This window comes from Xenopus laevis, chromosome 8S (assembly GCF_017654675.1).
Source record: "Xenopus laevis strain J_2021 chromosome 8S, Xenopus_laevis_v10.1, whole genome shotgun sequence".
Taxonomy (NCBI): domain Eukaryota; kingdom Metazoa; phylum Chordata; class Amphibia; order Anura; family Pipidae; genus Xenopus; species Xenopus laevis.
Window position 1 is genome coordinate 47107527 of NC_054386.1, and position 27912 is coordinate 47135438.

A 27912-nucleotide genomic window follows, 5' to 3' on the forward strand; every position below is an offset into this window, starting at 1 on the left:
ATGTACTACACAAAATGTTATCTATTGTCTAGAATGTCCATGTGGACTACAATATATTGGAAAAACAAATAGACCTTTGCGAGATAGGATTAGAGAACATATAAGAAATATAGAAAAGGGCTTGGATACCCACAGTGTATCTAAACACTATCTAAAACAAAATTTTGGGGTGTGGAACAGATAAAAAGAGGCTGGAAAGGTGGGGATTTGGTGAATAAAACGTTGCAGATAGAAAGTAAATGGATACACAAAATGGAAACATCTGTACCAAACGGTCTAAATATAGATATAAATTTGAGAGCATTTCTGTAAGTTGCTAGTATAAGCATATTCCCCATGCCCCATAAAAATGGGGGAGCTTCCAGGAGGACGATGCATAGATATGCTTTTTAAAAAAAAACATTGCCATGTGAGTGCATTTTAATTCTTGATTTTAAAATATAAAAGAGGTATTTTTACACTATTTGTTGCTGCATGTCGATTTCCAGTTCATACCAGGAGAAGTGCTTCATGATTTTTTAGGTGCAAGTTGATATTCTATGTTTGTGAGTACCCACCTAAACAAGTCTCTAAGGAAAGTTCTTTAACCCTTTGGTGGTGGTTAATACCGAATGAGGGTAACACTTATAAGGTGAAGTTAATTGTTTTGCTTTTCACACAAGAGGTGGCAACATTGTAAAACAATAGGATCCCATGTATACCCACTGTACAAAGTCTGCAGCTTTCTGAAAACCAGCAATATACTCTCGATTTTAACTTAATGTCTGCCTGATTCTCTTTAACTGTCTGTTAGTGGTTTGTTTCCTAAAAATGTCAAAAAATAAAATAACAAACAGATAATCATTTGTAGTGTGAATTAGGAAATATCAAAGCAATTTAAATTACAAGCATTTGCCATCCAGATAATTGTATTTTTATACTTTATGCAATCATCAGAAGACCTGATCTAATTACCTGTGGCAGTGGGTTTGTGTTGTTCAAAACTTTGGTAGCAGTGATGTGGGTTGTAAGTAGTGATGGGCGAATTTATTCGCCAGGCGCGAATTCACGGCGAATTTGCGCGATTAGAGCTTCCGTGTCTCATCTTCAATACAGGACACATACATGCTGCAGGTAAAACTGCTTTCAGTGGCAGTGCTATTAGGCTATTAGTCCTTTATTAAAGGTGAGGTAAGACCACTGAATAGGAACTGTATCTTTTCTAAAGGAGATTTAAAGCTTTAGAAATGCCGTGGTAAATTCCTATTCTTGCTCACCATTGGCTCCAGTCTCTCTTTAATTTGGTGACTGTTTCACGGAAATCCACTTTTCAAGTGCATATTAATTCAGCTATCATGATTAATGAAATAGGTCACCACCACCTAGTTTTTATCTTGATTGGTAAATGGCATGCTGAATGGGAATTGAATTGTGGCCCACACAAGCTTTACCATGTGAGCATTCTTTGATCACACACAGGTCCCCAAAAAGAAGACTGCTGGGTGCATATTTGAGACATGACTTCAGGATATGGTTCAGCATTCATCAGAACCATGCTGATTTTGCAGGATTTGAATTTTGAATAATGCCTAGTGAAACCAAATCTAAACTTAAATTGTGACTTTAAAGCACAAGGCAGGAGTTTTCTGCCCAACGTTTCAATTTATTTCACTTATATTAGAATATGCACACTAGTGTTTGGATTTGGTTAATTGTAACCTAATTATAAGGCTAGTGATACACATTTATTTTAATAGGAAGCAACACAAACACTTATTATTCCTTTGCCCTGAAGACACTCTGAATATACTAACAATAATCTTACAGGTAAAATTGTCACTAAAGTTGCATTTGAAAAGGAACAAAAAGAGGAGTCATATGCAATAAGGAGACTTGACACTAAAGTGCAGAAAATCAGTGGATATGCCAGTCCTGGTAAGTAATGAAGTGCATGTCAGCAAATTGATGAATGATGCTCAACCCTAAATTGTGCCCTGTCAGTCTGATTCAAAATCTCTATGCAATATCTAAGGCCTTGTGTCACTGTGGGTTTGGACAGGGGCCAAACCAACTGGAGCCGCTAAGAGAGGGGTGTTTTTTGGCCCTGGCAAAGGTTAGGCCCACCACCTGCCTGCTACAGGAGCAATCACAGATAAACCCATAGGTTTGGTCTTTGTCCGCACTTTGGCAAACATAGGGCTTATGGCCTGCAGGTACATGTCACAACCCTTTAGTGAAATAGCAATATTCTTAAAAGACACAGATTCTGAAGGAATAATTATTTGTAACTTGATTAACAATGATTTCTCTGTCCATGCAATACAGTGCAAGCTATGGCACTCAGCCACTGTCTTGAACGTTATTACATTCATACTCTCATGCTGCATACAGACAATGTTGGGAGACAGGGATGGGTCTGGTACAGTGATCAACAGAAGAGGGATGGTGGAAGAAAGTGACATGGACAAAGGCTGAATATTCATTTATAACATGCAATATTTTGCATGCACACTCTTCAGGTGGAAAGGTAGAGTTATTGACCATTCCTGTTTCAGAATTAATATTCCATCCATGTGCCATCTCTAGTAGTAACAACTATTAATTGGCGAATTTATATGGCAGGCATGGATTTGCAGCAAATTTCCATACTTCGTCGCCCACGAATGCACAAAACTGCTGCGAAAATTCACTGTGGAAAAATTCGATGTGACAAAAAAATTTGTTGCACGTCAAAATTATTCGGACGACCATTGACTTTAATGCATTTGGACAAGAGTTGCACATATAAAAGATTGTCCCTCGTGTCAAAATTGACACGTGTTAAAATAATTTTTAAGCCCATTGACTTCAATGTGTTCCGCTTACATGCCCACATTATTATGATCCCTCCCAGTGTTACCCAATATTCCGATAATGCCAGAATAATGTGTGTTGGTCTTGGGGTGTTTGGTCTCTATGAAAAGAGAATTAAATTTCCTACCTGGTACTCATAGTTTCAAAATTTTGCTATACAACCACAAATAGTTTAGGCTGGTTGAAAGATCTATGTATCCAGAATAGCCAGTTGTAAATTGGTGACCCGCCCTCACCTTTCTCTTTGGATGGGGGTGTGACCTTTCTCTTCCCAACCTGGATATTTAGGGTCCAGACAAGTGGGAAGATATATGCCTTTGGGGACCAAGCTGCTTGGGAGGTATATGTCGTTATTCTTCCATTCCCCCGGAACAGGACTCATATAAGATCCTTCTGTAGGTGATGTATGTAGGTTTCTGTATTTTTATCCTTTTTTATTTTATAACTGTTTGCTGCCTTGTATGTTATTTGTAATTGTATCTGATCTTTTTATATTTTATGCACTGTCCACTTTGGACTATTAAATCTACAATTTAAAAGAGTTTGTCTTTGCTGCTCTAAATGAACCTTTGACCTGAAGAGAAGTGTGTACAGATGAAGCCAGAGCGGATGGTGTGTCTTGCGCGCTGTAACTAATCTAGTTAAATGCACTGTTCGCGTTAAGCGCAGAAACACACGCTGCCCCGACGTTTAGAAAATAAATGAGCTAAAATTCAGATAGGTGCAATTCCAGTACCAAACACCAGGTGGCGCCTGAACTAGATTCCATTCCTAAGCCATACGACTGCTGCTGAAATCTAGCGTGACAGAAACTGGGTGAACAGTGGGTTGGATCCTGCTCCTGTACAGATGCTGGCACCAATGTTATTTATTTGGGGGGCAAATGGGCTCACAGCCAAACAGCAAAAACGTTACAGTATCTGCACTATGATGTTGATTGTAGGCTTCAGTAATATGCATTGCATTTCCTTAACAGACTTGGCTGAGTACATTGGAAAAAAAACATATGCATTTTATTCATGTTTGAGTCTGTAAAAACCATTGGAATCATTCTACATAAAGCAGTAGAATTATTATTTTTTTTTACTTTTTGATAACTATTTAAATACCTCTTAAGTAAGAGTGTTGTGCTTTACTGCCATACAGTAGGCTTTATAGCATAATGGTTTAGTTACTAGACTATGGAGTGAAAGGTCATGAGTTTGAAACTACCCAACTTTAGTTTTTTTAACTTTTCCTATAATTCATATTCAATTGATAATTTAATGTAATATGCCATAGAATTTACATAAGTGCCATTATTTTACCTGTGATAGCTTGTGAGTAAGATACTAGGCCTTATAATGGAAGGCTTTTGGTTCTTACTGAGGAAAAAATACTTGGTACCATCTTAAATACAGCCGTGGTGTTTTTTTAAACTTTTTGCAAAAATTGGCCTTAAGTAAAAGTTTTGGGCAGCATCTTCATTTTATTTTCCACTTTATTCTCCAGAGAGTGATTTTTATTATTTGTGTTTTTGAGTTATTTAGCTTTTTATTCAGCAGCTCTCCAGTTTGTAATTTCAGCCGTATTGTTGCTATGGTTCAAAGTCCCCTGCACTGATTTGAATAAGAGACTCAAATATGAATAGGAGAGGCCTGAATAGAAAGATGAGTAATAAAAAATAACAATAACAATACATTTGTAGCCTCACAAAGCATTTGCTTTTTAGAAAGGGTCAGCGACCCCCATTTGAAAGCCTCAAAGAATCAGAAGGAAAAAGGCAAAATAATCAACACCCATTGAAGAGTTGCTTAGAATTGGCTATTCTATAACATATTAAAAGTTACCTTAAAGGTGAACCACCCCTTTAACTCAATCATTTGATTTAACTGTGTGTCAATAATACTATTATACAGTAGCCACAGCATTCTACAGTTAACCAGCATATGTGGTGCACTGCCCTTCTGTTCAATAAAAGTCACAGGGAATGTGTTTCCAAAAGTAGACAAAATGAGCTGCAGTCTAAAGCTGGCCATAGATGCAAAGATCCGATCGTACAAATCATCGTACGATCAGACTTTCCCATCTCCCGACCCGCCACTAACCATTCAGATCAAAGTCTTACCAGTCAGATTAGTTAAAGAACAGATCAGCAATGTTCTGCCCCTGACAGCTATCTATGTCCAACCAAAGCTAGTGACAGTCTCCCACTGAAAATCGTACGATCGACAATACACGCAGAGATATTATCGGCAGCCGACAGAAATTTTCTAACCTGTCCGATCGACCAAACGACGGATCTCCGCCGGACGAAAAATGTCGGGACTCTCCACACACGGTTCCTCGATTCGTACGATCAGATCTTTGCGTCTATGGCCAACTTAAAGGGATACTGTCATGGGAAAAAATTTTTTTTCAAAATTAATCAGTTAATAGTGCTGCTCCAGCAGAATTCTGCACTGAAATCCATTTCTCAAAAGAGCAAACAGATTTTTTTATATTCAATTTTGAAATCTGACATGGGGCTAGACATTTTGTCAATTTCCCAGCTGCCCCTGGTCATGTGACTTGTGCCTTCACTTTAGGAGAGAAATGCTTTCTGGCAGGCTGCGGTTTTTCCTTCTCAATGTAACTGAATGTGTCTCAGTGGGACATGGGTTGTTACTATTAAGTGTTGTTCTTAGATCTATCTGGCAGCTGTTATCTTGTGTTAGGGAGCTGTTATCTGGTTACCTTCCCATTGTTCTTTTGTTTGGCTGCTGGGGGGGGAAGGGAGGGGTGTGATATCACTCCAACTTGCAGTACAGCAGTAAAGAGTGATTGAAGTTTATCAGAGCACAAGTCACATGATTTGGGGCAGCTGGGAAATTGACAATATGTCTAGCCCCATGTCAGATTTCAAAATCGAATATAAAAAAATCTGTTTGCTCTTTTGAGAAATGGATTTCAGTGCAGAATTCTGCTGAAGCAGCACTATTAACTGATTCATTTTGAAAAAATAATTTTCCCCATGACAGTATCCCTTTAAGGGCAGAGACAGATGAGAAGATTCGGGGAGATTAGTCACCCAGCGACAAACCGTCTCTTCTTCGGCCGACTAATCTCCCTTAACAGCCTTCCGTGCCGGCTAGAATCTAAATAGCTGGCGGGATGGCAATAGGATTGCTTCGCTTTCTCGTTTCTCGCTTTGTTTCCTTGTGTGGTCAATCCGGGAAGCCTATTGGAGGGCCCCATACACATTTGACATTTACCCAGGGGCAGATTTCCCCCGAGGGTGCCCAGAGGCCAAAAATTCGTGAATTTCCTGGGAAATTTGCGAAACAGCAAAAAATTAGCGAAACGCATTGAAGTCAACAGGTGTCAAAATTGTTTTGACGTGCATCAATTTTGCCGCTTGAGACAATTTTTATACGCAAGCCTATTTTGTCCAAATGCATTAAAGTCATTGGGCGTGCAAATAGTTTTGACGCTTGCCAATTTTTTTTTTGATGCATCAGATTTTTTTGAATTCTCTCTGCAGTTTCGCAAATTTATTCACTGCTGGCAAAACGTGGAAATTCACCGCAAATTTGCGCCTGCCGAATTTATTCGCCCATCACTAGTTACCACCTTTTCTGGAAAAAAATACTGACCTTCCTATATTTTTATGGTTTTAACCTATAAATAACATTGGCATCATGCAACAATTTTACCACCTAGGCCGGTAAAATACCAGCCAGGTGGCAACCCTATGCCCCTTAATTTATGCCACCCTAGGCCCGGGCTTTTGTGGCTTCACCACAAATTCGGGCCGCATTTACCAACAGTAAATAGTAGCAGTTCCTCTTGTTAACAGCCCCAACCCCCTACTAAAGTCCTACATGTGTGAACTCCTCACATTATCAAGCCCATGAGCTTTCAAATGTAAATTAGCTGGAATGCACCTGAATACACATATAAAGTGATTAAGGTACAGACAGAAAAAGGAAATGGTGGGGGTTGTGTGCTGTAGTATCCCATGTGCTAAGGCTTTGGACACACAGGTTATTGTCAGCATCTGTTTTCAGCCTGCTTAATTGGGCTGATCTCAGCCTGTGTGTGACCATACACAGGCTGATCAGATTCAAATCAATGGAGCAGGGGCACTGAGCAGATCTGCTTCTCTCCGCCTGTAAAATGACTAGGCCAAGGAACCCCCTATCCCCCCAATCTGCACCTTTACATTAAAAAAAAAAACACAGAGACATGTTATGGCTAAAATCTGTGGAGGTCACAAGCTTTATTTAACAGTTAAAAATCAAAGTTTAGGTACACCCTGACCCCAGCTGCGGCTCTCATTCTCCAAACGTGGGCTTCTGCCCAAAAAGTTTCCAAAAAACCTGAAGCAGGGATCACGGGGCCGGGCGCACTCAGTGACCACCTTTTTGCCCATCCCCCTGCTCCCTCGTTGTGCATAATGGCGCTAACCCAGTCACTTGCATGCATCAGAGCAGTCCCAGTCTGATGCACACTCGTGACTCACCAAAGGTAGGCCTGCACTATAACCACTTCGTAGACCTAGAGCCGCACTGATGCCAACCAATGGAAAAAAGGGGAGGGGTGACACCTAACCTTTCCAATGGCCCCACTACACCACCTGTGACCTCCACCATTCCTCAATAAACACCTTAATGTTCCCAATGAACAAGCGCAAACCTTCTTCCGATAAATGAACTCCATCCTGTCTGTACAACCTTGTTTGCCTACATTTTATATTTTCATGCCTTATTACGCCCCCCCCCCCCCGCCGGAAGAACACATGAATTTATGCATGGCCCTGTTAACCTTCTTCCTGACCTTCTCAATGCCTTTTGGGGAAGAGGCGCCTCTCCAATTGCTTCTAGGAATCATATCTGACCATGCCACACATCGGATTCTCCCCTTGCTCAAAATATCTGTTAAGTCAGCCTTCATGTTTTCAATAAGAGCTGGGGTCCTATGTGACGTAAGATCATTCCCCCCCCCGCATGTATGATTAATAAATCTATAGGATTCCTTTTTGCTGCTCCCAAGGACATACCTCTCAGATGCTCCCATCTCATCCCTCTCTTACCAAGCCAAGTGATCTTCATGTGTTCCTCCGGCAAACCCATCTGCTGTCCTGCAACCCCTGCATGCTTCATTGCCCAGAAAATAAATGAATGGCCTAATATCAAAATGTTGCAAGTTGTCGCACCTCCTGCTGCGACAAAAACAAGAACATTAGTTAAAATCTTCCCTTGCATCGTTTAAAGGTCGTTTGTATTTTTTGTCAGCCTTCGACTTCCATCTTCCCAATGCCTTTATCCTCTCACTACTTTCCCCTCCCATTGCTGCTTCAGTTGCTGCACCAATTCTAAAAGAATGAGACCCGAATTTCTTAGGATCCCACCCATTGTTGATCACCGCCTTTTTCAGGACCTGTCTGAACTGAAAAGCAGAGAGAGGGGAACCATCCTCATGTAATAATAATAATGGACCTCCTTCCGGGTGGACTACCATATATTCCCGTACTAACCTAACAGGGCATGACACTTCCCCCGTTTCCGGTATACTTACCCATTTTCCTTTTCCCATCTGATCGGTCTTAGAACTACGAATATGAATCAACAATTTATTTTCTTGTATAGACACATCTTTATAACCTAACCCCTTTCCCATTGCCTTTTTTGAAGGTGGCACTAACTCACTGATACGAAATGCTCCTCCAAATGACAATGCAAAAGCTGCTCTAAACAACACACACTCAAACTGGTCAAAACAAATCCCCCCCAATGATACCAATATCTGTTGCAACCTAGTCTTAACAATGGGCTCCCTTTTATCCACCTTAGGACCCTCTAATCTACTCCAACCTTTTAAAAGCTTTTTAATGATAGGATTCCGTGTAAAATCAGGTCTCCCTTCTGCTAAAGAAAAATGCGATATTGCCGCTAACGTAGTCACCGCCATCGCCTTGTACTTCCCCTCCTTGTACATGTCTTTCAAAAATTCTAACAAATCCTTAAATGCATAATTTTTCTTACCACCAGTGCAGAATAGGCGCCACCTTTCCCATGCCCTTTTATAGCTGCCGAGGGTTTTTTCCGACAACGACCTCGCATATAACTCTTCTAATATGGGTTCACCAGCTGCCACACATGACCAGGGCACACATGAGCCATTTTTTCTGCCTTAGGGGCCAGTTTAAAGAAGAGCTCCCATTTCTCCCTTGACAATGCGTCTGCTAATGTGTTCTCTACACCTGGCACATGCTGTGCTTTGAATGATATATTAAACTTCATGCAAATTAGCACCAGCTGCCTCAATAACCTAATTACTGGAGGAGAATCGGATGACAAATTATTCACTGCATGAACTACTCCCATATTATCTGATAAAAACCTTATTGCTTTATTCTCCAGTTCTCCCGCCCACAACTCCAGCGCTACCAAAATAGGGAACAACTCTAACAGTGTCAATTTTTTCGTTAACCCTTTCGCCTGCCATACTTTCGGCCACCTGCCAGCACTCCATTTTCCTGCAAAATATGCCCCAAAACCAATACTCCCTGACGCATCTGTGAGAAAATCCAATTCCTGGCTAAGCCTAGCCTCCTCAATCCATATTCTTATTCCATTAAACTTATCCAGAAACTTGTCCCACACCTTCAAATCCTCTCTCAATTCCTTTGTAATTCTGATTTTATGGAATGACTTTTTTATCCCTGCCATGGATTTTTCCAGTCGCCTATTAAAAATCTTTCCCATGGGAATTACTCTACAGGCAAAGTTTAACAAACCCAACAATTTTTGCATTTCTTTCAATGTTACCTTCCCTGCTGTTATCAACGTCTTGACTGCCTGCGCTGTCCTATCCACCTTATCCTTTGGTAGACTACACACCCTTGCTTCTGAGTCAATTTCAATTCCCAAAAACGTCAATATTGTCGTAGGTAACACCGTCTTTTCCTCCGCTACTGGCACCCCCAACTCTTTCAGCATTTGCAAAAATATTATTAACGTCTTCTGACAAGTATCTTCATATCTCGGCCCAATAATCAAAAAATCATCCAAATAATGAGCTATAGCTACATTCCCTGACCTTTTGTACAATAACCAATGCAGAAATGTGCTAAAAGCCTCAAAAAACGAACAAGATATCCCACACCCCATAGGTAAACACATATCCACATAAAAAACTCCTTGAAAATAACAACCCGTCAACTTAAAACTATCAGGATGCAATGGTAAAAGCCTAAATGCCGACTCTATATCCACCTTTGCCATCAAAGCCCCTTCTCCCTGCATCTTAACTATCTCCAATGCTTTCTCAAAAGACTGATATTGAACTGAACATTCCTCCTTGTCCAATGCATCATTTACTGATGCCCCTTCTGGATATGACAAGTGCTGGATCATCCTATATTTCCCTGGTTCTTTTTTAGGTACAATACCTAATGGTGACACCACCAAATCCTTTATGGGCATTTCCTCAAATGGACCCGCCATCCTCCCTGCCTTCAATTCTTTCTCCAGCTTCTGTTTCAATGCTTCTTCATGCTGAGTAGCCGACTTTAAATTCTTATATACTTTAATTGGAGTCGGCACCTCTAAAACTGGTATTCTAAACCCTTCCAAAAAACCCTTTGCCAAGAATTCTGCTATATCTCTATCTGGGTAACCCTGCAAAGCCTCACTTAGCTTGCCCACCTGTACTGACGTTTCCGCTCTTCTGTTGAGCTGCTCGAAAGGGCTGCCTATTCCCCTCCTTCTTTTTGTTGCATTCACTTACTGCATGTGATAAACCACAAGCTGAACATGCATGTCTAAATCTACAAGCATACCCCCTGCTACAGCGCTTTTCATTATAAGCAAAACAAACATTCCTTGGTTTATGAGATATCAATCCTCTACTCACATTGTTAAACCCACCTTGCTCCTTTGCTACCCATCTGGTCCATAAATCTATGTCCTTTTGACCAAATGACAACATCTTACTATTGACCATCTTTTTTCTAAATGCCCTGTCATAATCAGACCATGAAGTGCCCTTGTAAAAAAAGATATGTGTCTACTATGGTATCAATGTACTTAATCACATTAAGGCATTGCTCCGGTTTTCTTTCCAAATAAACGCTAGTAAAAACCAAAAAACCTTTCAACCAATCAAAAAACGACTTATTCTTCCTTCCTTCCCCCTCAATCCTAACCCCATCTTCCTTGGCCTGCACCATTTCCCTTGTCAAATCATATATATCGACAAATTTCCCATCTTCAATTGCCTTCCTCAATTTCCTAGGCAAATGTGCTGCTGTTTCTGTCAAGGCACATGCATAAGTATCTGCTGCTCCTACCAGCACCAACTGACTCCTCTCCTTTACCGAATCCCCTGCCTTATCCTTTTTCTCCTTTCCCTTACCTTCCTTAAAGTATTTTTTAATTAAAGCCAAAATTTTCCCCCCTTCTGTCTCACTATCCGAAGTCTCTGATTCTGAATCCCGATTAACCAATACATTAGATCTCAACTCACCCAAAGCACCAACCATCCCAGATGAGCTGCGACCTTCCTTCTGGACCTGATGAACTGCTGGCGACTTAGCCGAGATGCGACTTTCCTCCCTCGCAGAAAGACTTGCTGCCGAAGTAGACGCCTGATCCTCATAAATGCCATCATCAAAATATTCATCATCATCATATTCATCATCATCATCCTCATCACCACCATAATCATTAAAATCCCTCTGATCCCGGTATTGGAAACCTCTACTGTGCCTTTGCCTCTGAGAATCATGAATATATCGGACACGGCCATTACCCCTGAGCTTCACCCTGCAACCCCCCCCTTGCCCTTCCCTGCCCAAACCCCCTACCCGCAGGAGAAGGGGCAGACTCTGTTCCCCACTCCCCACTCCCCGTCCTCAGATTCCTCCTTCCTTACCCACCCCCCTTCGGATTCAGGGTCCTCACTGTTGCTGCCCCTATCCTCAAATTCCCCCCCCGAAACCGACTGCCTAAATTCTCCCCCAAATTTGCAGGAAGAACCTTTATCATTGGTGGGAGTAGGATCCCTCCCTCCCCCCTTGTAATGGAGGCCGTGCAACCTCCCCCAGATCCGCTTGATGAGCCATTATCATTGGTGGGAGCGGGACCCCCCCACCCGGGACCCCCCCACCCCCCCTCCCTAACCCTACCCGTGGGCGACTTTGCGGGACTCTTTCCTGAGCCCCTCAACCCCCCCGCCCCCTTTGCGGCAATCCTCCCCGGGCCCCCCAACCCCTTCCGCTGGCCCCTTCCTTTAAAAACATTGGTGGCAGTGGCCCCATCCAGGCCCGCTACCTCCCTCTGGGCACCTCCCCCCTCCTTCCCCGAATGAACCGGACTCTTAGGGGAACACTCAGCTAACCGCTTACCTCCAATGACATCACCGCCGAAATCTCGCGATAACTCACCGCCTCTGCTCACAACTTCACCGATCCTCCTTCGCGCTGGACGTCTTCCGGATCCCTCCTGCAAAGAGAACCTCACCTTCCTCTTCTGCCTGAGCCCATCCGACGACGCTGCATCCTGCTCCCACTCCTCCCGGAACCTCTTCGGCCGAAAAACCTTTCTTCTAGGTGCGACCTCTTCTGCTCCGACGCCTTCCATCTATGTCTCCCGAATCTTCTACTGCTGCCAACGAATCTTCCTCCGCTGCTGCTGAATCCTGCTGCTGGTGTCGCCGCTGCCGCCAATCCGATGAAGGACCTGCAGGAAACAAAAAACAAGTAAGTATGAGCGAAAATCACCACAGCATCCCCTTAAAACACTGACCTGCCCCACGCTCCTCCTCTGCTTCCTCCCCCAACCCGCCCACTTTTTTCCCGCTGTGGCTAGCCCCTTCCTTTGTTCTACCTGAGGGGCTATCTGGGAAGGGTTGGGGGATGCTAAACACGGGCACATTATGGGGGAAGGGGGGCCTGGCCTAAATCCATTCCTACCTAGACGGTCCTCATTCCCCCTTAGGTTGATAATCTGACTGCTCAACAGCCATTGACAACAGCCTGTTTGTCCAAAGCCTAAAGCTGGCCATACACAGAGAGATCTGCTCATTTGGCGATGGTGCCAAACAAGCAGATCTCTCCCCGATTTGCCCACATTGAGGTGGGTGATATTGGGCTAATCCGATGGTGGGCCCTAGGGCCAAACGATCGGATCAGAATGGAGTCCAAATGGGCGGTAGGATCGTGGGACCGCATCAATGAACTGAACTTGACGGATCGGCATCATATTGATTGGGGACGCCCATCGGATGGCCTAACACACAGCCCAATAAGCTGCTGACTCAGTCTGTCAGCAGCTTTTATCAGCCCGTTTATGGGGGCCTTAAGAGGTTGTGGCTGGAGATTGTGGCGTAAGTAGAGTTGCCACCCGGCCTGCCAAGGCCGGGGCCGGTATTGCAAATTTACCGACAATGCAATTGCATTGAAATACCCTTTAAAAAAAGCCCCTGGCCTGCCCCCAATTCGAAAATAACTTACCTTTTTTCCAGCGCTTTGCGATGTTGCTCCGCCCCTTTTGCAGCACGCCGCGTAGCTCCGCCCCCTTTTAGCGTCACCCTTCTTGTGCAAAGTCTTGAAGGAATACACTCTGTTATTGTAATAATGATTATGATGCTTTATTGCACAGTTTTGCAAAAGCCCTGTGTATCCACACATGTATTCTCACCAGTGTTGGACTGGGCCTGTGAGACAATGGGCCAGTCCCCCTCCCCCGATCACCGTACCCCCCAAATAAAACTACTTGTGGCGCCGTTCGCGTATGCGCATATTGGGGCCTGGAGGTTTGTAACCGGGTGGGCCCCCCATGTCGGCACTCCAGTGGTACGTCTGCAAACTGCAGATTGTACTAAGTCTGTCTTGGTCTCCAGGACACCTAAGGGAAGGATTACACAGATGATTTCCGTGCAATCCGACATGCTGCGCAAAAACGCAGGCGTCAAATCAGATGCGACGGAGATAAGGTAAGTCAATGCATTGTCGGATGGTGTCGCAGAGTTGATCAGATGCTGTCGGATGCAAACGCACCTGAGTTTTTGCGCAGCGCGTCGGATTCCACGGAAATCGTCTATGTAGTCCTTCCGGTAGAGACGATCAGGGTCGGACTGGGCCGACGTGACACTGGGAAAAAATCCAGTGGTCCCCAGCTCTTTTGGGCCCATACCCGCTCCCTGCACTCCCTCTCCTCCTCTCCCTGAACCCGGACACGCTGATGCTCTGGAAACATGTACATACATGCAGGTCTGGACTGGGAAACAAAATAGGTCCTCACATTCCAATTACATAGAGGCCCAATTATCTCCCCACCAGCCCACTAAATAGTGACTGGCTATGGCATTTTACAGCAACCCCTCTGGCATTTGCCAGAACCCGCAGATTGCCAGTCTGGGCCTGCATGCATGTGTGGGTGCTTTGGTGGGGGGAGAGCTGGTGGAAGATAGGACTTTGCGGCTGGGCCCCCCAGTCCGACACTGGAGACACTCCATGTGCCCTGGATCAAACTGTATTTATTTAGTAAAATCATCTACCGCTGCCACTACCTCCATATAAAACATTGTTTGAATCAACTGTAAAAGTTCTGGTACATCAGGCAATGAGCTGGCTAGCTTCACTTGCAAATGCATTATATCTTGGTGCTGCGAGGTTTGCAAAGATGGCACAGTACACAGGCTCCATAATTATTAATTATGGGTGCTTGGTGCTGATGCCTTCAGTGGCACCATTTATTTGTTGTTTATTCAGGAATTTTATTATAGAGGCTAAATTTCACGAAGTTGCTAGAGCTAATTTGATAAATTGATGATGCCACTGTCTTTTGATTCATTATTTACTTCAATGCAACATAAATTAAGCTTAATTCAGTATAAAATGAAAACTTTACATTTCAGTATTAATTAGAAAAAATTGTAAAAATTTAAAGGTATAGAGGGGAATTGAACCTGGCACCTTTACCACCAGAAGCAAACACTTAATCCACTAGGCCACCAACACTCCACCTGAAGTAATAACTTCAAAACTTCTCTTTATCTGTAGTTTACTGAATGTTACAGTGAAAAAAAAAAAGTTCAATACATATTAATTGTGAAACCATCTGTTAATTAACGCAGCTTATAGTCATGCAGCCCAAAGATATAGAGGAAAGTGCATGGATGGTTAAAGCATTAAGAGTTAATTTTGATCATGGATTTTTTTTTCCCCCCCAGAGTTTGGTTACACATTTTTATTAGTACTACCACACTAATGTATCCTAAAGATACCAGGTGGTATTCAGAACTGACTCTTTAAATGTCCATGTGCAGATCCCATTTCTTCAGCATAGAAGGAGATTGTGGAATTGTAACTCATAAGCCTACACCTATAGCAATAACTAGCGTGTGGCGACCTCTAGTGGTCAGAGCTGGTAATGCATTTAGATAACTGCGATAAACGCGAAGAGACAACTTTAGATATCACATTTTGCTGCTGATTATCTTGAGTTACAGCGCGTTAAACGGACAAAAACAAGTGGCTGCATCTGATCATTCAACAGAATCACTTCAGCGCACTGCCCAGTTTTTTTATGCAGTGGTGCTTCTTTCCTCGTTAGACTTCACCGCAAGTCTTCAGCATACATATTATTAGAAAAGTGAGGAGAGCAATCCAGGGCAGAAGATCTGCAACAATGTAGTTTATTAGCAGCTACAAAACACACAACATGTTTCGGGCCTCAAACGCCCTTTATCAAGTGTAACAAAAATGGAAACTAAGTGACCTTTTAAAACATATCCTATTGGAATCCCACCCCTTAATTACAGGGTCAAAGTTCATCCCCTCCATGTTTCATGTGAAAGTGCCAATTAGCAGTGTTAATAATATAAATACAATAAAATGTGGAATAAAATTGTCGATCTTAATCATAAAAAGATTTTTTAAAATTATTAAAGTGCGTTTGTGAAAGTGTACATATAATCTTTCAGACATTTATAGATTAAGGCATATATCAAAAAAGTGTATATCAAAAAATAGTCCAGCATTACACAAAAAGAGTTTTTTCAACCTTAATCCAAGGCATATTCAGTCCATTGCCATATCGCCAATTTCCACCTATAAATAAAATAAAATTCACTGATATAGCGCCTGGGTACTGCACATCACAGTGCCTACCTAGGTTTCACGAAGCATGCAAAAAACGTTCACAAGGTAGAAACTAGAGTAGCTTCCATAATATTCATTCTGGCAACTTACATGGTAATATTCATTACTATATATTAATTAAATGGCCAAGTGCCAGTATATAGTTGAATCGTCTTACCCTTATTGCGACTAAATTGCTAGTATTTTCTATTATCAGAACCTGTAATAGTGAAGACACAAAGTTAAAGTTAAAGATACGGTTTTAGGCTCCAACTATTATTCATTCCATCCGGAATATGAGTATTCAACTTTCTGATCCATCTGCCTTCGAGTTGCAGAAGTTTGTTTAACCTATTCCCTCCTCTCTTATCTAACACAGCTTCATCTAGGACACACCATTTCAATTGCATAGGGTTATGTTTATGCTCCACAAAATGTCTGGATACAGACGTATCTGTTTGTGAGTTCATCTTAAAGTTCCTAATATTCCCTCTATGCTCTTGAATACGGATTTTGATTTCCCTTTTTGTTTGCCCTACATAGCCCATGCCGCAGGGACATTTCAGTAGGTACACTACATGGGTCGTATTACAGGTGGCATAAGTTTTGATTTTTATTTCATAACCTCTAGTGGGATGGTTAACAACATTGCCTTTCATAATTGATGAGCAACAGTTGCAGCTCATACAAGGAAAAGTTCCAGTTTTGGATTTTCCAAGAAACCTAGGCTTTTGTAACCTCGTGTCCGAGGGACTGGCCTTTTTTATAGCAAAACAGGGGTGGTTGCTTAAAGAGGTGCCCAAATTGTTTATCAGCTTGTAATAGTGGCCAATATTTCTTAACAGCTTGTTCAATAAGTTTAATCTTAGATCATTTTCTATTTTTTGTTTTTTTGACAATAGATCGATACGAGGGACTAATTCCACCTCTTCTACGGCTTTTTCTATAAGTTCAGGCCTATACCCCCTTTCCAAAAATGTACTCGTAAGGGCAATTTTTGCTTCCTCATATTTATATGGCCTTGAGGTAATTCTTTTAGCCCTAATAAATTGGCCTTTTGGAATTGCTTTAGTAACTGTACGACTATGGAAGCTCTTCGCGTGAAGTAGGTAATTCTTGTCTACAGGTTTCCGATATAAATCAGTGTGTAGTTTACCATCGGCCAAACTGATCTTCACATCCAGAAAATTAATTTCTGATTTCGACCATTCATAAGTGAATTTTATGGTATCATGGCTTGTATTTGCTTCCCTCAGCATACTGTCTAGTTGTTCAATACTCCCAGTCCAAAGGATGAGAATATCATCCACATATCGGCTCCTTATTAAGAAAAAATTGTTTCTCCAAATGGTGTACAAACAGATTTGCATATGATGGGGCAACTGTGGCCCCCATTAACGTACCCTGAGTCTGCCAAAAGAATTCGTTCTCAAATGCAAAATAGTTCTTTGTTAACACCATGTTCAAGCAATCTAATATGAAGAAGATTTTCTGATTAGGCAAATTGCTTTCCAATAGCACACCTTCAATACAGATCATACCTTCACTATGGGGGATAGAAGTGTCTAAACTTTGAATATCTATCCCGCATAATATAAGATCGGATGGAAGTGTATCAATTGCATTTAACCTGACCAAAAGGTCTGTAGTATCTTTTAAACATACACTGATTTTTTGCATTTCATTTTGAAGAAAAGAATCAGTGAAAATAGACAAAGGTTCCAGTGCTGACCCTATCCCAGAGACTATGGGTCTCCCCGGGGGATTAACTAATGTCTTATGCACTTTCGGCAAAAGGTACAGCACTGGAATCCTTGGCTTGTCAGTTATCAGAAAATCTCTTTCAACATTATCAATTACTTTATTTTGCCATGCTTCCTCTATCATTAAGTCAATGCTCTTTTAAACTTCAAATGTAGGATCAAACCCCACTTTAACATAATGCCCAGGTGTATTAAGCTGTTTGTAGGCTTCACAATTGTATTTGGTCCTGTCTAATAGCACAATACTTCCGCCTTTATCGGCTTTGCGAATAATTATTGAGTTATTATTTTTCAATGAGCGTAATGCTGCTCGTTCTTTAAAGCTCAAATTATTCGCAGGCGGAGTGGTGCTATTACACCAAATCTTCTTACTTCTCGGTTAATACAATATGTTCAAAAGCTTGAACTGACTCGTTTTGTATATCAGGTACAAATGTACTTGGTTTCTTACATTTAGTGACTGGGCCAGGATCTCTATTCTCAGGAAAACACATTTTAAGCTTAATTTTCCGTACAAACTTAAGAAAGTCAATCTCCCAGTCCTCAGCTGCGGTAAAATGCATAGGCACAAAACCAAGGCCTTTATTAAGAACAGACAGTTCGCTAGAGGTCAGTTCATGAGATGAAAGGTTAATAACTAGATTTTTTACCTCGGTGCCTGCCTGTTCCTCCGTGGATAACGATCCTTGTTGTGCTGAATTTTGGGATTGGAATGTCTCTTTCCTTCGCCTCCTTCCTCTGTGCGTCTGTCTAAAAAACTCCGCTGTGAAGTACTCAGAGTTTCATCTTCACTGCTTGTGGGGATAGCGGGGCTGCGTCTTTCTCTCCAACCTTTATTGTAGAAGCGTTGACCAGGCAGTCCGGTCCTTGGGGATCCCCCTTCAGAGCGCTGCCGAAGACGGTCTTGACGCCAGGTATAGACTCTCTCTGCCGCATAATCCTCCGCATCCCTTTCTAATTTGGCGAGCTTCCTTGTTAGTATGTTGCGGCTTAGCTTCTCAAGGGCCTCTTTATGGCTTACACGTACCCTTTCAGCTTCCTCCACGCCGACACTGTTAACTATTTCAGTCCTGCACTTTACGATCTGATCTTTCAGTTCTGTCAGTTTCACATGCGCTCGCTCCACCATCAACACCATTAGGTCTAGGCTGCATTTGTTCGTGATCTCGTGCCAGCGTTGCATCAGAATCACATCATCGCCGCACAGGTTGGGTGTAATATCGAGTCGCAGGCCACGTGGGATTTGCTTGGCCTTTACATACCGGATCAGCGTGCTTTGATGTAAGGATAAACTTATTTCCTTTTTTTCCAGGTTCAGTAATTCTCTAGCCGGATCTCTGGTTAGACACAATCCTTCTTGCGGTTCTAACCCTCTTTCTGCTTCTGTTATGATTCGTAGGATATCGCTGTCTGTATATGCAAATGTAAGAAAGCTTTCGGATGTTCCATTAGTAGCCATAGTGGAGATTCTTTAACCTCCTAAGTGCGGCGGCGCTTGAAGCAATGGTAAATCTGATCATTCAACAGAATCACTTCAGCGCACTGCCTAGTTTTTTTATGCAGTGGTGCTTCTTTCCTCGTTAGACTTCACTGCAAGTCTTCAGCATACATATTATTAGAAAAGTGAGGAGAGCAATCCAGGGCAGAAGATCTGCAACAATGTAGTTTATTAGCAGCTACAAAACACACAACATGTTTTGGGCCCCAAACGCCCTTTATCAAGTGTAACAAAAATGGAAACTAAGTGACCTTTTAAAACATATCCTATTGGAATCCCACCCCTTAATTACAGGGTCAAAGTTCATCCCCTCCATGTTTCATGTGAAAGTGCCAATTAGCAGTGTTAATAATATAAATACAATAAAATGTGGAATAAAATTGTCGATCTTAATCATAAAAAGATTTTTTAAAATTATTAAAGTGCGTTTGTGAAAGTGTACATACAGTATAATCTTTCAGACATTTATAGATTAGTTTCCATTTTTGTTACACTTGATAAAGGGCGTTTGAGGCCCGAAACATGTTGTGTGTTTTGTAGCTGCTAATAAACTACATTGTTGCAGATCTTCTGCCCTGGATTGCTCTCCTCGCTTTTCTAATAATAAGTGGCTGCATCTGTATGTCAAATGTATGCTAACCCCTCTTGCTAGTTAGAAGGAAAGTTGTGCATGTTTTATCCTTTATCTGCGGTTGTGAGAGTTTTGTATTGACTGTTGATTGCCTTAACCTGTCTACTGGAGTGAATGTCATAGTGCTTAGCTGGAAAGCATAGTGGGATAAGCCTCTAGTAAGCGTCAGAGTGCCAAGAGTCGGGTGCTTGCGGCCCTTAAGCACGGTGGTGGCAGCTTTGAAATTTTGGCATGTTGGGACTGTTTGGGTGTGACTGCGTGTGAGTTCTGCACAGGTTAGCAAGGAACTGCGTGGGCCTTTACAGTTGCATGCTGTGTCACTGGAGTCTGTGGTGGTGTGCGTGACAGGTAGGTATTAAATATGGGTCTTTTCTGCTCCTTGCAGACCCTGGTGCATCCTAGCCTGCACATATGAATGAAGCTATGGGGGTTCCAGGAAATTCATATATGTTGCTCACCACTCTCCCTCTTAGGATGCAGTTTTGCAGTGTACTTAGAATAAGGTGAAGCTCTTTATTCCATTGAGTGTAACCCTGTAGGGCTGGGCGCAAAGTACAAAAAACAGTTCATTTTTGCACCTTGTCACTTTTTTGGTAAATAAACCTCTTTATGTGCAGGTGGATCATTTATAAATCTTCATCTGAATTAGATATAGTAGATGTATAATTTAAGAATTCTTCAAATATTTATTACATCAAAATATGTAAAATTTACTTCATCTTAAGAGGCCTCCTATAAGGATAGTTTGCACTCTGCAGTTGAACATCTTTTTGTGCCCTAAAACCATGCTAGAACTTTAAAGCTGAACATTTGAGTTTAGCTACCCCAATCTAAGTTCATTAATCACTTTCCCTCTACATTAAGGTGCCAATTCATTAACTTCGAGTGAAGGAATAGAAGAAAAAAAACTTTGAATTTCGGAGTGTTTTTTTGGCTACTTCGACCATCGAATGGGCTACTTCGACTTCAAATCGAAGGATTCAAACTAAAAATTGTTCGACTATTCGACCATTCGATAGTTGAAGTACTGTCTCTTTAAGAAAAAACTTCGACCCCCTAGTTCGCCACCTAAAAGCTACTGAACCCAATGTTAGCCTATGGGGAAGGTCCCCATAGGCTTGGCTAAGTTTTTTTAGTCAAAGGATAATCCTTCGATCGTTGGATTAAAATCCTTCGAATCGTTCGATTATAAGGATTTAATCGTTCGATCGAACGATTATTCCTTCGATCGTCCGATCAAAGTATTTGCGCAAAATCCTTCGACTTCGATATTCAAAGTCGAAGGATTTTCATTCCCAGTCGAATATCGAAAAGGTACAAGGTCATACAAAGGTACAAGGATTTTCATTCCCAGTCGAATATCGAGGGTTAATTAACCCTCGATATTCAACCCTTGATGAATTTTCCCCTAAATATCAATGCTGAATGGATGCTTCAAAAAAGTGCTAAGTGCTTGATTCTTTTGAAAATAAAAACTGCAGGTGGGAACAAGCCAGGGTTTGAGCCAGACATTAATCAGAATGATCCATGCAGTGCAGTAATATGTGTGGAAGATAAAGATCAGGAGCTCTCTATAAATGGTGACTCGGTAAGAGTACAAGACAAATCAGAATGTATTTGAATGCAAATGTATGTTTGTATATTTTCATTTTTGATTACTAACCCTCTTTTATTAGACAGGACTACCATGCTTCCTTCCCTAAAGGGAAAAAACGAGCACACACTTTAGTGAAAGACTGCCCCCTCCAACCAGTGGCCAAATTACATGGAACATTGTAGTGAGCGCTGCTTAATTTTGTATGCCAGGTTTCTCTTGTATGAATCTCCAAGCAAAATTTTAGCAAGCCCTGCTTAATTTTCTATACAAGGTTTGCCTCATATGAACCTCCAAGGAAAAGTCATACATAGGTAAAGTTTCCACAAGCCCAGTAAGCCAATCAAATGTTTGCTTTCATTATCAGATCTGCATTAGAACTGCTGATTGTGAATATTGGTTTGCAGGGATCACCCAAACCTGTCTGTATCTGTATATAGGCCCTGCTGAATAACTAATCAGAACAGTGGTCCAAATATACAATATTTGTATAAAATAAATAAAGACGGTTAAAGATTTTGATGTTATTTAACAATGAAATATATTTTCATACAACGCAGTAATCTTAATTCTTCCAGGTGAAATCAATGAAGTTGTATCAGATATAGAAAATAAAGGGGAGCAATATGCGGACAGTAGCCTGGAAGACACTATGCAGATAATCTGTGTGAATGCTGACTCAGGTAAATATAGAGCATGTCAAAACAAAAGGCTGCACCCCTGCGACATGTGCAAACACCATCCAAAATCTTATGGTGAGGGATATACTGAACAAAATGGTTCTGTTTTATGGTTCTGTTTTAGAGGTTGGAATATACGTATCATGGCAGTCATTTACAATCACACAAGCAGACGTATAAGCATAACCAGTAGTGGGCTTTTAGCCATGTACATAGAATACATATATACAGTACACTATGTGGTATTCAGGGCCACCATCAGGAATCACGGGGCCCTGTACGGCAAAATTTTCTGGCCCCCCTGGTCCCTGCCCACCACAGATCCTGCCCCCAAGCCCCAAACCATTTGTGGTCAGGGCCCCCCTACAAGTTAAAAAAAAATCATTAGTGGTCAGGGCCCCCCCTATAAGTTAAAAAAATTCATTAGTGGTCAGGGCCCCCCAATAAATTAAAAAAAAAACAGTGATGACAGAGAGCCCCCATAAAAGTATAATAATAAAAGAATATAATAATATAAAAAGAATATATAATAAAAAAAAAATCATTGGTGGCCAGGGGTTCAATAAACTAAAAAAAAACAAAAACCTTAAGGGGGTTATTTACTAAAATCCAACACTCCCATTTACCATATTTATTAATGAATTTACTTCAGTAAATCTGGTGCAGGAAAAGATAAATTCGAATCAAATTAGATTTGAGGCAGCAAACAACTCCAAATTCATCCCAGGACATTCCCCCCATTGGTTAAAACAGCAATTTGGCAGGCATAAGGTGGCGAATAGTCGAATTTGAGTTCTTAAAGGGCAAGTTTATGATAAATTTCAAAAATCAAATTTGAATTTTTAAAAAAACTCAAATCAAATTTTAACAATTCCCTAGTCGAATTTTACAGTTTTGGCCATAAAAAAACGCAAAAATGTAAATTTTCACTTCAACCCTCGAAAAATCTGCCCCTGAATGTGTAGCCTTACAGAGCATTTGTTTTTTAGATGGGATCAGTGACCTCTATTTTAAAGCTGGAAAGAGTCAGAAGAAGGCAAATAATTCAAAAACTATAAAACAAAAAATAATGAAGACCAATTGAAAAGTTGCTTAGAATTGGCCATTCTAAAAGATACTAAAAGTTAACTTAAAGGAATTGTTCAGGGTAAAAATAGAAACTGGGTAAATAGATTGTATGTGCAAAATAAACAATGTTTCTAATATAGTTAGTTAGCCAAAAATATAACTTAAAAAGGTTGGAGCGACTGTATGTCTATCTAACATAATAGCCAGAACACTACTTCCTGCTTTGCAGCTCACTTTGTTTTCACTAATTGGTTACTAGACAGTAACCAATCAGTTATTTGAGGGGGTGGGCACATGGGTCATAACTATTGCTTTTGAATCTGAGCTGCATGCTAAGGATCATTTGCAAACTCACTGAGCAGTTATGTCCCATGTGCCCCCCTTTCAAAGCAGGAAGTTGGGTTTTGGCTTTTAGGTTACACATCCAGTCACTGTAGCCTTTATAGATGACATTTTTTGCTATCTATATTAGAAACATTGTTTATTTTGCACAGCCTATCTATTTACCCAGTTTTTATTTGTACACTGAACTGTTCCTTTAAAGGTGAACCACTCCCAAACAAAAGTTGAACAAGAGACAACCACTTTAAGGTATGGTAATTCAAATTAAAGAAAGACCTTTATCTGAAAAAAAACCCGGTCCCAAGCATTCTGGATAATAGATCCTCTACCTGTATATGCTCCCCTACTAGTTTTTTGTTAGTGTACCCACGTTTTATTAATTGGCCAGCTGGTTAGTACAGCATGCCTTGCCTGGGAGGGCTTTTACTCTTTGCAGGGTTTGTGAGCTTCTGTGCAAGATGGTTTAGAAGATGACCCAGCTTGTTAGCATTCATTAAAGTAATACTGACAGTAAAAAAATTATTTTCAAAATATGAATCTGTCAGTTAGAGTTGCTGCACAAATATGGCAGCCCCCCTCATAGAGGAGAATGGGGGGTAAGAAAGGTGATGTAAAAGCATCTGGCAAATACTTGTATGACAAGTATTTTCTGGTAAGAAGATTAGCCAAACAACACAGGCTGGTGTAGCGGGGATCTCCCCTGCACGTTTATTTCGTCAAGTGATGTAACGTTTCGGGGGCGTGCCCCTTCATCTGACGAAATAAACGTGCAGGCGAGATCCCCGCTACACCAGCCTGTGTTGTTTGGCTAATCTTCTTTGCAGATATTTCTGGGAGAGGCGCCGACCCCTCCAGCCAGCACCGGGCAACTATTACCAGGAGAGACCTAGGGGAAATTAGGTAATTCGTTTTGCTGCAAGTATTTTCTGGTGTCAGTATCCAAGATTGCCACTCACTGTAGTATATGATACTAATTATCCTGCTTAGTGATAGCTTGAATACTACTGCTGCACTTTGACATTGTGCTAGAATGGGCCACAGGCTAAAATGTTAAATCACTAGACAGAAGCACATGCTCATGCTGTTCAGGATGGCCCGGTCACTTAGCACCTACACCCAAGTCTCATCATCAGTCTCCTTAAGACTGTTCCTGGGTAGTTTTATTGTAACCTGTAGCAACTACTTGGCAAACTTTGAGCTTGTTGTTACAAAACTTTCATAGAGGCACATAACACATGTAACCCTTCAGTTGCAGTCTCAGCTTTATACAGCATGAATGTGACTTGCCTTGGAGTGCATTGACAAGGCCTGCACTATAATGGCATATAAGGAACATTTTAATTAGTAAACATGCACATAAGTTATTTGTAAAAATATTGTAGTTTATGCACAAACTAAATACATTGGGTGTTATTTACTAAACTCCGAATGCAAAAATCATGAAAAATTTTTGATTTTTTTTTTATTATTAAATCTGACTTTTAAAAAATCACAAATTTATTAAACCCCTAAGATAGAAAAGTCTGAATTTGAAAATCCGGCATCTCAGACCTTAATCAACTATTTAGGAGGCTGAGAGAAAGCAATCAAGGCAAAACTTGCTGCTAAGTGTTCTTTATTACACACAATGTAAGTGAGGAGGAAGAGACAAAGCTCCTAATGCAAATAGAAAAGGCTGCTAGTTTAGGTAAAGTAATGATAATGGGGGATTTTAATTACCCAGATATTGACTGGAGAAACAGTACTGCTATATCAGTTAATGGGAACAAGTTTATAAACTTATTGCACGACAATTTTTTTAGCACAGGTTGTTGAGGAGCCTACCAGTAAAAATGCTATTCTTGATTTAGTGATCTCAAATGACCCAGAACTTATAGCAAATGTGCAAGTCATTGAACCCCTGGGTAATAGTGACCATAATGTTATATCTTTTAATGTCTGGTGCAAAAAACAAAAATATACTGGGGCAACAGTATATGCCTCTATGCCTCTTATAGGTCCCTGGTAAGGCCTCATCTGGAGTATGCAGTTCAGTTTTGGACTCCAGTCCTTAAGAGGGATATAAATGAGCTGGAGAGAGTGCAGAGACGTGCAACTAAATTGGTTAGAGGGACGGAAGACTTAAATTATGAGGGTAGACTGTCAAGGTTGGGGTTGTTTTCTCTGGAAAAAAGGCGCTTGCGAGGGGACATGATTACACTTTACAAGTACATTAGAGGACATTATAGACAAATGGCAGGGGACCTTTTTACCCATAAAGTGGATCACCGTACCAGAGGCCACCCCTTTAGACTAGAAGAAAAGAACTTTCATTTGAAGCAACGTAGAGGGTTCTTCACAGTCAGGACAGTGAGGTTGTGGAATGCACTGCCGGGTGATGTTGTGATGGCTGATTCAGTTAATGCCTTTAAGAATGGCTTGGATGATTTTTTGGACAGACATAATATTAAAGGCTATTGTGATACTAAACTCTATAGTTAATATAGGTATGGGTATATAGAATTTTAATTAAAAGTAGGGAGGGGTGTGTGTATGGATGCTGGGTTTTCATTTGGAGGGGTTGAACTTGATGGACTTTGTCTTTTTTCAACCCAATTTAACTATGTAACTATGTAACTATGTAACAAAAACCATGAATTTTGGAAAAGCTAATTTTAGTGCCTTGAGGGCTGCCCTACAGAGCATTGATTGGTGCAATAAGTTTTCAGCTAAAAACACAGAACAGAAATGGTTGTCCTTTAAAATGATATTAAATAATTACTGTTCTGAATTTATTCCCTTAAGGACTAAACGTAAAAGCTCTAAGAATCATTCTGTGTGGCTTAATACAGAAGTAAATAAGGCATTTAAAAACTACAAATCTGTAGGGACAGAAGCTGCATTTAATGAATATAAACACTGTAATAAATGTTGTAAATCAGCAATCCGGAAGGCTAAGAAAAGAAATAAAGAGTTAATTGCGGTGGAGGTGAAAACTAACCCAAAAAAGTTTTTTAAATATATTAATAGTAAAAAGATGCAGGTTGAGAGTGTTGCTCCATTAAATAATGGTACCAGTATGGTTGTAACAGATACAGAAAAGGCAAATGTGTTAAATCAGTTATTTTCTTCAGTGTATACAATAGAGGAGTCTGGGTTCACAGGCTCACTTTATAACTGCACGAATGGTTCAGCTCAATCTAGTCAGTGGCTGACTCAGGATATGATTTAAAAAGCTTTAATACAAATTAATGTAAACAAGGCTCCAGGGCCCGATGGCATACACCACCGGGTTCTAAGAGAGCTTAATTCAGTTTTAGACCAGCCCTTATTTCTGATTTTCTCAGATTCACTGTCATCTGGTATGGTGCCTATGGATTGGAGAAAAGCTGATGTTATTCCAGTATTTAAAAAGGGATTACGATCTCAGCCTGGCAATTATAGGCCAGTAAGATTGACATCTGTGGTGGGCAAATTATTTGAAGGCTTGTTAAGGAATCACATTCAAAATTTTGTCCTAATGAATGGCATTATGAGCAACAATCAGCATGGCTTTATGAAGGATCGGTCATGTCAGACGAATTTGATTGCATTTTATGATGTGGTAAGTAAGATTCTGGACAGTGGGGGGGGCAGTAGATGTGATCTATTTGGATTTTGCCAAAGCGTTTGATACTGTGCCCCACAAACGACTGCTTTCTAAACTAAGGTCTGTTGGGCTTAATGAAGTCGTTTGCACGTGGATAGGAAACTGGCTACAGGATCGGGTACAGAGGGTGGTTGTTAATGGGACATTCTCTACTTGGAGTAAGGTTCTTAGTGGGGTCCCCCAGGGCTCAGTATTGGGTCCACTTTTATTTAACTTGTTCATTTATGACTTAGGAGAGGGTGTTGTAAGTAATGTATCAGTGTTTGCAGATGACACAAAACTATCCAGCCCAATTAATTCCATCCAGGATGTGGCATCCTTGCAACATGATCTTGACAAACTGGCAATCTGGGTATCTAAGTGGCAAATGAGATTCAATGTTGATAAATGTAAAGTCATGCACCTGGGATGTAAAAATATCCAAGCCACTTATACCCTTAATGGGACTACACTAGGCAAATCCATTATGGAAAATGACCTTGGAGTCCTTGTAGATGATAAACTTGGCTGTAGCCAGCAATGCCAGTCGGCAGCATCAAGGGCAAATAAGGTCTTGAGCTGTATTAAAAGAGGCATAGAGTCAAGGGTGGAGGGGGCACATTCTTCCACTGTATAGAGCACTTGTAAGGCCCCATCTAGAATATGCCGTACAGTTTTGGTCTCCATCACTCAAACAGGACATTATTGTATTTGAGAGGGTACAGAGAAGGGCAACTAAGCTGGTAAAAGGTATTGAAAATCTTAGCTATGAGGAAAGACTGGCCAAAT

General features: G+C 41.1%; 1 protein-coding gene across 2 annotated transcripts in view; it reads left to right on the plus strand.

Moving 5' to 3' along the window:
• The window catches only part of LOC108700050 (oocyte zinc finger protein XlCOF7.1-like), a 64413-nt gene that overhangs the window by 21948 nt on the left and 14553 nt on the right, over positions 1 to 27912 (plus strand). Inside the window, exons 5-6 of one of the 2 annotated variants that reach the window (XM_041574493.1) lie at positions 1807 to 1914; positions 22005 to 22109. In XM_041574493.1, the coding sequence (XP_041430427.1) occupies positions 1807 to 1914; positions 22005 to 22109 (213 nt within the window). The remainder of the gene's footprint in view (positions 1 to 1806; positions 1915 to 22004; positions 22110 to 27912) is intronic. The other variant, XM_041574494.1, reaches the window with a different exon arrangement.